Source organism: Asterias amurensis, chromosome 5, assembly GCF_032118995.1.
Source record: "Asterias amurensis chromosome 5, ASM3211899v1".
Lineage (NCBI taxonomy): Eukaryota > Metazoa > Echinodermata > Asteroidea > Forcipulatida > Asteriidae > Asterias > Asterias amurensis.
The window spans coordinates 19,746,371-19,759,039 of record NC_092652.1 but is presented as its reverse complement, the minus strand read 5'-3'; the positions used below and the strand labels follow the sequence as shown (position 1 = coordinate 19,759,039).

The 12,669-nt window shown below is 39.0% G+C and overlaps 1 protein-coding gene across 1 annotated transcript in view; it reads left to right on the top strand.

The window, feature by feature from the left end:
• Positions 1-5,751: 5,751 nt before the first annotated feature.
• LOC139936988 (uncharacterized) overlaps positions 5,752-12,669 on the top strand; it is a 33,113-nt gene continuing 26,195 nt past the window's right edge. Inside the window, exon 1 of the mRNA XM_071931889.1 lies at positions 5,752-6,156. Coding sequence (XP_071787990.1) covers positions 6,014-6,156 — 143 coding nt within the window. The 5' untranslated portion in view covers positions 5,752-6,013. The remainder of the gene's footprint in view (positions 6,157-12,669) is intronic.

Genomic DNA, 12,669 nt, shown 5'->3' with positions numbered 1-12,669 from the left:
TCCTGAAAAAAAACCCAGTAATCTAATTGTTTTCCTCAAGTGGTAGCATCTAACATCGATGATTAGAAAATGCTCAAAATTCCACTGTCGCTGATGTTCAAGCCAGCCAGCAGCAGCCTAATAATCTACCCACGCAAAGAGCTGAGAAACAGCCTTTCATCTGTTGTAGGTTGAACAAATTTAAAGGCAGTGGACACTATTGGTAATTGCTCAAAATAATTTTCATCGTAAAACTTTTCTTGATTACGAGTAATGGGGAGAGGTTGATGGTATAAAACATTTTGAGAAACAGCTCCCTCTGAAGTGATGCAGTTTTCGAGAAAGAAGTAATTTTCCACGAATTTGATTTCGAGACCTCAAGTTTAGAATTTGAGGTCTCGAAATCAAGCATTAGAAAGCACACAACTTCGTGTGACGGGTGATTTTTCGTTCATTACTATCTCGCAAATTCGACGACCGATTGAGCTCAAATTTTCACAGGTTTGTTATTTTATGCATATGTTGAGATACACCAATTGTGAAGACTATTCTTTGACAATTACCAATAGTGTCCACTGTCTTTAACTTAACTAACGATGAACTTTTCAGCTTTTTTATAGGAGCAGTAATTAAAGTGCCAAAAATTAACAATCAAATAATAGAGGGCGTTATCCAAGTCATGGAACAGGTGAGACATCACATCCCCACTGTTTTTGTAGTCTACTATACGGCCCGCTCTCCCCCGACCCCCCCCCCCCCCCGCATCATGTGTTTTTAAAGACGGTGTGGACACTATTGGTAATTTTTTTTTCATTATTATCTCGCAACTTCTTTTTTTTAAGATGTTATAAAAGTAGAATACAATGACCCACACAAACATGCCTCGAAATTGCACGGTTTCCTTTTACCTCGTCGACTAGGATTCATTGGACATTGAGGATCAAGTTCGTGTTCCCTAGAATTTAGCCCGTTTCACACGAGCTTTCTAAACCATGGTCGTTGGGAGCGAAATCACATTCCCGTTATATAATCACAAATTTGCGTCGTGTGAAATGAATCCGTGCGATGAAATCACCAAGGACCCGCGTAATAAACAACCGGGATCAAAGCCCTTTTCACACGAGAGCCGAAGACCAACGTCCCTTGTTGTGGGCGCCAGTTGTCTGTCACAAAGGTTGTTTGCGATTTCATGACCAACATTCACACGACCACGCACATTGCGTTCCCGACGTCCCTTGTTTATGCGAGATCGCACTGTGGGTTGTTTATCAGTTCGCTGGTGCTCTGTCAGTGCCTGTGCAATGTCATGTGTTTGCTTTAGGTTACCATCGATCATTTTTTGGCGCACCAATGTGTTTTCCAGGCATAAAAATCTTCCGGATTTTTCACCTTAAAATAATGTGTTCTCCGAGTTCATTCAGTGTAAATTTAAATTAAAAAACGAGAGATAAGCGAGAGGGTTTGCGTCCACACCACTATTTTTTGCGTGCATTAAAAGACGCTCAGAGTGTTTCTTGATCGGATTCAACCCTTGCTAGATGTTGACGTCGGCAGAGTATGCATGTGTGGAGAATTTGCGGCGAAATACATGTACTTCAATTAGTACAGCGATTGATCACAACCAAATTCTTACTACCTCCTGTAATAGAGTAAGGAAAAGTCCTACTTGTGTTTTGTATGTGCAGTGCGCGCGATGTGTATGCTTTCGTTGAACATCAAAAGGACTGACTGTCAAGTCTATCTGCACACGTGTGTTTACAGATTTTCTTTCCCGTTTTTGATGCAATCAAAATGACACTGGGTAGTCGTTACATGTTTTGCAACGTCAAGCCGTTTGGATATCAAAGTAATTGACAAAATGATAACAAATAAACGATTTCTCAGCGTCCCGACTCCAAAGATGAATGTATCCGAAAGCATTTTATTTGAAATTGCGCGCGGAAAGGCCAGATTCAAGACTTTCTTGATCGGAAGCTTCTTGGTCATAGAAACAAACTTTGACTTTGAGGAAAGCATAAAACAAACTAATTTTCAATTTGTGCTGCCGACACCATTTTGTTGGATGTGGAATATACGAACTTTCTCCATCAGGTAATGACGTGTACTGCTTAAAAGTTTGTGCATATAGAAACCCCATGGTTTGTGCATGCATGATCGTTGTGCGATCACCGAGGACCTTTGTAATCTACTGTGTTTCGTTTCACACGAGTGATCCGGCGATTCTAAACAGGGTTGCGATTTTTTGGAGGAGGTCTTGATCCCGGTTGTTTATTACGCGGGTCCCTGGCGATTTCATCACTCGGATTCATTTCACACGACGCAAATTTGTGATTATATAACGGGAATGCGATTTCGTTCCCAACGACCATGGTTTAGAAAGCTCGTGTGAAACGTGTGAATGTTGGTCATGAAATGTGACAGACAACTGGCGCCCACAACAAGGGACGTTGGTCTTCGGCTCTCGTGTGAAAAGGGCTTTAGTGTCATGATTTTCAAAAGTTGTAAAAATGGAGCAAATCTGCTCACTAGCTGTTTGAGTCCTCAACGAACCCCTTTTAAGTTGATCATGTTTTATTTATTGTATGTTTGAGATTAGAGGAACTCCATTTACGGTGAGTACGAAAATCGCAGTTTTTATCAACTTGTTTTATTCAAGCGTTGGTTTTGGGAGGCCGTTCCCAAACGGGAAAAGACACGCCACAAACATCTCATCTCTGCACTACAACGTTCGTCTTTTAGCCGGTGCGCTATGACATAAGTACGAGTTGACTGCGGCACGAGTTGACCTTTTGGAAAAATTCGGATCTTAATGGTACTCAAGTCAACTCGTACCCTGTTCAATTTGTACACAAGTTAACTCGACCCCAGGTCAACTCGTCCCTAAGTGAACTCGTCCCCCTGATAAACCCGTACCCAGGTGAAATCGTATTCAAGTGAACTCGTACCCAAAGTAATTTCGTACTCAAGTCAACTTGGACCAAGTGAACTCGTAACTAGGTGAACTCGGCAGCGTTAACAATTAGTGAAATTAGGGAAGTTAGTTTTATTTTTTTCTGTTATGCAATTTCAGGCTGACATTTTTAAGGGATTCTTTCTTGAAAAAAATTCTGTCAGAAAATTAATATGAACCTGCTTTTGATTTTGAACGCAGTTGTGAGATTTTTTCTGAGGCCTCAACGAACCCCTTTTGTTGAGTATGTTCTATTTATTGAATGTTTGAAATAAAAGGAACTCCATTTACGGTGAATACGTAATTCGCAGTTTTTATCAACTTGTTTTATTCAAGTGTTGGTTTTGGGAGACCGCCTTCCCAAACGGGAAAAGACACGCCACAAACATCTCATCTCTGCACTAAAACGTTCGTCTATTAGCCGGTGCGCTATGACATGAGTACGAGTTGACTGTGGCACAAGTTGACTTGTTGGAAAAATTCGGATCACAATGGTACTCAAGGCAACTCGTACCCTACTCAGTTTGTGCACAAGTCAACTCGACCCCAAGTCAACTCGTCCCTAAGTGAACTCGTCCCCAAGTAAACCCGTACCCAGGTGAAATCGTGTTCAAGTGAACTCGTACCCAAAGTAATTTCGTACTCAAGCCAACTTGTACCAAGTGAACTCGTAACTAGGTGAACTCGGCAGCGTTAACAGTTAGTGAATTTAGGGAAATTAGTTTTATTTATTTCTGTTATGAAATTTCACACAGACAATACTTAAGGGATGTTTTTTTTATCAAACGTTTCGACGTGTTTGACATTTGTTTAAAACAAATCCGTTATTCTCGATATCGAGAATTGATACTTGTTTTCCAAAAGCATTTCATGGAATAATACTTCAAAGGGAAGTCTTTCACCGTTACTTTTTTTAAACCCTGTAAGTTATTTGTAAACTTGTAAACTTTTACCTTTTGTTTCGTTCAGAAAGTGTGCAATGGCTTTAAGAAATTCATAGTTTGTACCTCAATCGATTGGAAGTTGCGATCTCTCAAAAGCTGGTGCCGCGATTTTATTCCGATTCGTTCATAAACTTTTCAGTATTTTCCCAACCTTCCCAACAACGTGGCGATTGCTGGCCAAGGGAACTTCCCCACCACAGCCTCGCACACACGGCAGTTAATTCTCCTAATTTGAAAGTAGAGCACGCTCAAAGACAGTGGACACTATTGGTAATTGTCAAAGACCGGTCTTCTCACTTGTTGTATCTCAACATATGCATAAAATAACAAACCTGTGAAAATTTGAGCTTGATTGGTCGTCGGAGTTGCGAGATAATTATGAAAGAAAAAAAACACCCTTGTTACACGAAGTTGTGTGCTTTCATATGATTGATTTCGACACCTCAACTTCTAATCTTGAGGTCTCGAAATCAAATTCGTGGAAAATTACTTCTTTCTCGAAAATTACGTCACTTCAGAGGGAGCCGTTTCTCACAATGTTTTATACTATCAACCTATCCTCATTTCTTGTTACCAAGTGAGGTTTTATACTGATAATTATTTTGAGTAATTACCAATAGTGTCCACTGCCTTTAAACGGTGACGGCATTAGGAAAGCCCATCCACGGGATCGGTGATGGATAACTATGGGATTACAGATATTGGTCACTGTGGGATGGTTGCGCTGTGCATGTGAGAAGCATTAAGAAAATGTCCATGCGTCTTTGCTGCGCTCAAAACGCATGAAAAGTGGTTTCAATTTGGGTGCATTCGTTAAGCTTCCCTGGGTCGACCCCGGTGTGTGGCGTTTTTTTTAGGACGAAAGTGGGTTATTATATGCACACGTTCGTCCTGGAAAAAAAAACCGCCACGCACCGGGGTCGACCTGGGGAAGCTAAACGAACGCACCCATTATTGTAGGACACACAACAAAACGCGCGTGGTAAATATAATTTTGTTTCAGAATTTAGTAGTGTCATTGGCGTGGGCCATTGTTAAACTGCATACACCGATCGAGAGAGTTTCGCCAACTCCGGTAAGCGGCAAGAATGTAATATAAATACTATAAAATAAGTGCTTTGCAGAGGGCTGTTGATCGTATAAAACATTGTGAGAAACGGCTCTCTCGGAAATAACGTAGTTTTTTAGAAGATGTAATTTCTCTCTCCCCCTTTCTCTCTCTCAAAAAAAAACTTCAGCTGAAGCCTTGTACTATAACTCAATGTATATGCATCTGAGAGGAATTCAACGCGTGTGTTTTGCTTGCTTTCATTATTCTCTTGCAACTTCGATGACCAATATTGAGCCAAACATTTCACAGGTTTGTTATTTGGAATACACTTAGTGAGAACACTGGTGTTTGACAATTTATTATAAAAGTGCCTTTAAAATGCCGTTTGTTTGAGGGGTTTCCAATCTGACGCACATCAACGCACTGTGATTCATACTTTCACCCAGTGAGAAAAATGTTCATGGCAACTGCGCGTAAAGGCGAACAGGATGTTCGTCGACTCATTGGGACAACATGCGTATAAATCTTTCAGACATGAAACAGTCACAGTGTCTATAAACAGTAGTCGATAGTCAAGTACAAGTCAACTCCGTATACAAAAACCAAACAGGCTTGAAACAAACAAAAAAGAAGACCTCCAAAAAAGAACGGGCGTGGATGTGGTTTTTTATAATTGCAAGAAAATAGATTTGGTTTCCCCGGTACGTTCTTAAAATGTTGTAGATGCTGACTGTGGAAGGAAATGACAAAGCGCGGATGGTGAATATTCTGGGGGTGATGTTACAATGTCATCCACTCATGGTTTGAACCGATCGCCGAACTCAGTGGTTCATGGACGCGTGTAATGGGCGGTGCTCTATACTCAACACACTTCATAGTCTCAAGTTCAATACGTCAGAGGCGGTACAGACCTTTTGTAAACCGGTTTTGTGAAACTCAGAGCAACTTTTTCGACTTCTGTACAACTGGAGAGATAAACTGACTCTTCCTTTTGAAGAAAACACACCAAGTGATATTTAAGTTCCGTTGCTATTCATCAGCATTACTCGCCGCTACGGGAGAAGATGTTCTTCTAGACTTGGGATTTTTATGTATGGTTTTATGTCGGCTTGCCAAATAATGGCGGGAAGGAGCTTGTTACTTTTGCTTTTTGTATCGTCTGCATTGATGTTTAACGTTGATGGGTTGATATCAACAAGTTATGCTTCACATCGTACGTCTCAGAGATGCAGGTATGTTTCATGTATATATTTTTGTCTTTAGTACTAATTAAGATTTTGATTTCTGGATGGAGAGGTTTGTTCAAATAATTTGTTTGTCGTCACTGTATAAAATAAGAAGGATCGGTACAATCTGTCGGTACTCCAATTTCGCTTCATCAGATTGCATTGGTTTGATGCATTATACAAAACTATGTTTAGCTGTCAAACAATAATCTTCGGACTCTAAAGGTTAGCACTGTTCGTAGTTTAACAGAAAAAGGTAATTGGATGATTATTGACAAGTCTTATAAGGTCTTGATATTTAAACACGTTAAAAAAATGAAATGATGGATACAACTATATGCTTAAAATACTCGAATACAGTTATTCGATCACAAAAAATATATTAATCATGGTTAGTCTATGTTTTTATACTGTGTTTTTAAATTCTAGTTCAGTATTTAGGAGAATAACCAATACATTTCCTCGAAGCCTTTTCATTTTTTTCCTTCATTTTTTAAACTATAGCTTTTTGAACTTTTGTACGATTTTTCAGGTCGTGTATAGTTGAATTTGCTGTATGGTTATTTTCACGATATTTGGATGATATTTGGTGTTATTGCAAGTTTATTATTGAGGTCTTTCAACGCAGCGCTTTTATAAATTAATGTATTATAATAACGAAATATTTACGCACCGCAAAAAATATTCCACAGAAGTTTAGTTTACGGGAGGTGGCTTAAAGGCAGTGGACACTATTGGTAATTGTCAAAGACTAGCCATCACAGTCGGTGGATCTAAACATATGCATAAAATAACTAACCTGTGAAAATTTGAGCTCAATCGGTCATCGAAGTGGCGAGATAAAAAGGAAAGAAAAATTACCCTTGTAACACGAAGTTGTGTGCGTTTAGATGGTTGATTTCAAGACCTCAAGTTCTAAATCTGAGGTCTCGAAATCAAATTCGTGGAAAATTACTTCTTTCTCGAAAACTATGGCACTTCAGAGGGAGCCGTTTTTCACAATGTTTTATACCATCAACCTCTCCCCATTACTCGTCACCAAGAATGGTTTTATGCCAATAATTATTTTGAGTAATATACCAATAGTGTCCACTGCCTTTAAACAATAGGCAATTCAAACGCCATTTCAACTAATAACGATGTTCTAAAAGTAGCCTCAAAGAGGATGTAGGTAAGTTAAGAATAACAAATCTTAAACAAAGTCGGATACCAAGCAACAAGTTTAATCACCAAAAACCGGTTCCTACGTAGACAGTTCAGATAAATATAACGATACCGCAGACGAGTTTTGTTGTCGCTATCTGAAACACGTTTCTTAGCTTATGCTTTTGAAATAATATGTACCGACAATTCCAACCGTCATAATATCGCTGCCATCTTTTACTTCAATAAGTATTTTTACTTTTAGACGGGCCACCTTTATTGCAAAGGCACATGAGGGTGGTATGGGCAGACTGATGTGTGCCCCCATTAGTCTATGTTTTCATTCAAGATAGGAAGCCACCCAGTTGCAATGGGCATAGACAAAAACTGTTAACAACATGTCCGTCATTTCCCTTGTCTTCTGTATCAATCACGAATACAGGCGTATACCCAAACTTGCATTATGCATACAGCTCTATGACGACCGCGTATAAATGAAGGTTTTATATTGACAAAAGTAAGTCCATCTCTGCCAGTTTTCAAGAGATTCATACACAGCGAATGTCAACCCATGCAGCGATGTCTGAAGTATAACATCACAATGAGTGCATGTGAAGCTATAGAAATCACATCGTATGGTTTAGAAAAATAATAAAATAAAACACAACAACTCTGATAATTCTCCACTGACTATTAGGGGCCGGCTGTGTTAACGCACATACAAAAACACCAAAAAAACATTCTTGTGGAGCATTCCTTTGAGCTTTCCTTTGTCCCTGCACTTAGCAGATTCCAATAGACTTTGTACTCAAAATATCCTTGTGGTTTGAGCAACCCGGTCTTTAGAATTGTTTTTGTCAAGACATTTTGTTTTCTTTTGTTTTGTCCTTGGTCCCAATAAGGTTAATGAGGACGCATACATAATCCTTACTGAGCAGGGTGTCTACCATGACAGTGAACAACCAATAGAGTACTATATAGGGCTACTTAAAATGTGAATTCGGAAGACTGCACATTGAGCCTCACATGATTGTCCATAGACATCCCAGCATAGACTTTCAACAACAAGACCCCCAAGAAGTCTCCCTGACGGATCCCTTCATTTCCGCTGAGCTCCAGACGTAAGGCCCGGGTTCCCATGTCAGGTCGAAAAGGTCGCAAGGGAGCCCCCTATAAATAGCTCATAGTGAGGCCCGCTGTAGGCCAAGGAGGGGGCTGCAAGCCCTGTTAGATCATCCATAACGGGGACCCGCTCATCAAGAAGTCTTAACCCAGACGAAGGTATCTTAATGAGACTTTAAAGGAACTGGACACGTTTGATTGTCACAGACCAGTTTTCTCACTTGGTTTGTATCCCAAGATATATTATGCATAATTTGCATAAGTCTACGAATGTTGACTCAATTGGTAATCGAAGTTGAACAAAAATTACCCTTGGTTTTATGCACAAATTTGTGTGCTTTTAGATGCCTAAAAAGGCCTTTAATATTTGAGTGAGAAATTACCATTTTCTTCAAAAAACAACAACAAACTGCATTACTTCAGAGGGAGCCGTTTCTTACAATGTTTCATACTACCACCCGCCGGCTCTCAATTGCTCGTTATACCAAGTAACTTTTTATGCATTAACAACAATTTTCAGTGTTTATCAATAGTGTCCAGTGCCTTTAACCTTCAGTGTTCAATATCAACCCCACTCTTTTGCCAATATTGATGAAATTAACAAGGAGTTACTGTAAGGGGCGTGCTTCTAAAGTTGCTTAAGTCACTTTTAAGTTATTTGCCGCGCTGGGTATTATGGAGTTTAGCCCTGCAGGTGTCCCGGATGACAAAGTCCCGAAGACTCCTCATGGATAATTTGACATTTTAAACTGGAGATATTTAAAGTTTGGATTTAAGCCATATAAGTCTAGGAACAAAGGGGAGGGGGATGGGAGATTGTTTAAAACAATTCTCGCGGATTTTTGTTTGTGCCAACTCCAATAGTTTATCAAAATCTTTCCCAACAGGTAACACAAACACTTGTCGCGTTGATAAAATAATTTAATTAACAAGAATAAAGTAATAATGCGTTTTTTACCTATATATTTTCTATTTTATTTTCTGTAGTGTTTTACGAATTTGCTAGCAAATCAATATTTCACAAGTTCGCTGAACAAAATCTAATTATTTCAGAAGATCATCATTCATGATTTAAACAACAGCACAAAAATATCACTCAAGTATTATTAATTATACTTAAATCTTAGCAGGGAAATACAACTCTTTCTATATTTCACTGTAACCCATACGGCTATTCCTGGTAAGGTAATCCTTTCCTCTTCTTATCGTTGAAGGGAAATCCTCGTTTTGTTGAGAGCAGTAAACACGCAACATCCGCTGCAGACAATGACAGATAACACCGGCTTTCTCATCAAGCTCTTTGTTTGTTTTTAAAACAAAATTTAAAACAATAAAAAAGTCGGCAATGATCTTGTTAACACAGGATACCGGGAGACGAGTTCACGTTGAGGGTTTCCTGTCTTTATTTATGTGTAGTTAATTGTTTGTTTCGTTTTGTTGTGTCTTTCTACAAATCAAGCTTCAGGCTTGAAGGCTTGGATTTGTTAAAGACACTATCGATACCTTTTGGTAACTGTCAAAGACCAGTCTTCTCACTTGTTGTATCTCAATTATATCAGACCCGTGAACATTTGAACCCGATTGGTCGTCAAAGTTGCGAATGAATACTGAAAGAAAAACACCCTTGTCACACAAGTTGTGTGCTTTCAGATGCGTGAACTCGAGAACTCGAGACAAATGACTTCGATTCTTTCTCAAAAACTACTTAACTTCAGAGGGAGCAATCAACAGCTCTCCATTGCTTGTTACCAAGTAAGATTTTATGTTAAAAATTATTTTGAGCAAATACCAATTTTGTCCAGTGTCTTTAACACTAGTTTAAATTTCAAGTACAAATAAACTATAATGGGAAATAAAAAATGGTTCTGCCCATTCATTGACAAAAAAAAACATGTGACCAAACTACAACAGTCAGAACAAAAACAGATTCACCAAAGTCAAAACTTCGAAGACGGTGTACAAGAAATAAAACAAACCCAAACCATGGCTTCAAACCTTCTATACTGAAAGACACTAAAAACGAAAAGAAAAAAACAGAAGAACAACAAAACTAATCAGACAGACGTGAACTTGAGGGTCTAAATCACAGACCTGATTCCCGCCAAAAGATGTCAAAATAATGAATGATACCAATTATGGGAGGCGTGATGGGCAATATCCGCCCGATATTGGTCTGGCAACCTTGTATTTAGGAACGTTAAGGTCGTTAAAACTGCCTCTGAATGAGAAATTGGAAAAGACATGTGGGAACAGTTGGCAACAACGTCAATCTGATAGTTATGGATGTACGGACAGTTCAAAAATCAAAATCATGACTGGAAGTGGAAAACACTCTTGTTAATGAAAACTGAAAAGGCAGTAAGCCTGTTAAATGTTCAAAGATTCAATAGTCAATAGGTAAAATGGTTTCGAGATGATAATCAAGACAAACGGGTTTAGTTGAGTTAACCAATGTTCTGATCCCACAGGTACAAAATGTTTTAAAACAGAGAAAACAAGTATGCTGTTTTTGTACTGTTTCTCGTGACTCCGATAACCGAGTAGGCTCAAACTTTCCCATGGTTTATGTTTGGTCACACGAAGTGCATGAACTGGTCTTTGACAGTTGCCAATGTTGGCTGTTTAAAAGGAACACGTTGCCTTGGATCGGTCGAGTTGGTCTTTGAAAAGCGTTTGTAACCGTTTGTTATAAAATGCATATGGTTAGAAAGATGTTGTAAAAGTAGAATACAATGGTCCACACAAACATGGCTCGAAACTGCAGTGTTTTCCTTTTACTGTGCGAACTAACACGGTCGGCCATTTATGGGAGTCAAATTTTTGGCTTCCATAAATGGCCGACCGTGTTAGTTCGCACAGTAAAAGGAAAACCACGCAATTTCGAGGCAAATGTGTGTGGATCATTGTATTCTACTTTTAAAAGATCTGTCTAACCATATGCATTTTATAAAAAACGGCTACAAACGCTTTTTATATACCAACTCGTCCGATCCAGGGCAACGTGTTCCTTTAATTCTATGGTAAAAGTTCAAAGATGTCGAAGAAATGGGGGGGGGGGGGGGGGGGTTGTCATTTAGTACCCATGCTTTATAACATGGTTAAGGACCGTTAATTTGTTTTTCTTCATCAATTAACACTAATCGCCCCCATGTCTGTCACTCACATGATAAGCTAATTGTTGCATCCCAACAAGCTCACTCTTAAATCTCAAAAAATTAAGTCTACAAAAAATGAATGAATCTGTATTTTTAAAGTTCAATCAATTGGATTTGTTTCCTCAAGGAAACGGTACCACTTGGTGCGTGGGTGGTTATTTAATGGAACATACAGAAAAAAGACGGAAATAAGACACACAAACTTAAATACATCTGGGGAAGTTGAACTGCAAAATTACGGGGTGTTAAAATTGACACCATGGGTGCTTGCACAAAAAGATACCGGAAACTTCAAGATTTACACGATATGGTTTGAAAACAAAAGTCATTAATTTCTGCATAAATAATTCACCTCGGTGTCATTTGTTTCAACATTGGTTTCATTGCATGCGAGGATGAGTATATCCCTTTGCCGATGACGTCAAAATCTCAACCAGCGCACTCACTGAACCGAGAGCACTGCCATTGGTTGAGAGTTGTGCTCGGCGCATAATACGTGGTGGCACGTGCCCATTGTTGGGCAGGGGCAAGGGGCAAAGTTGGTGAGCTCTACATTATTGTACACAGCAACACTTAAGGAGTAACTTGGACCTTTGCAGAATAAAATGAACGTACCCCTAATTCTTAAGCAAATAATAACGAGATACTTGAGTTTCTGTGGTTTTGTGTACACTGTTTTATAAACAAATAGTAGTAAATGCAAGGTACCGGAACGAACGTTTAATACTATACGCAAGCTGTTTAAATCTGTACATTCCGGATGTCAGGCACATGAGATAAGGTAAAGGTTCCAGTGACACGGTGAACGTAAATAAGAGCTGGAGTTTTGTTGCTCAATTTGTTTTAATATTCGCTACTTTATGGGGACCGAGGACTAAACAGAAAAAGGGAACATAAAAGTTTTCCATGAGAGGAATTCTAAACAAGACTTCCATAAAGGAATTCTGAAGACTGCCTGCTCCCCAAAGATTTTGTGCATAAAACTGGAGAACGTCAAACTATACAGGGACACAATAAAGAACAAAATATGGCTCAACAGGATTGTATAAGAAACCATTAGTTTTCATATTCACTACCTTAAAGACAGTGGACCTATTGG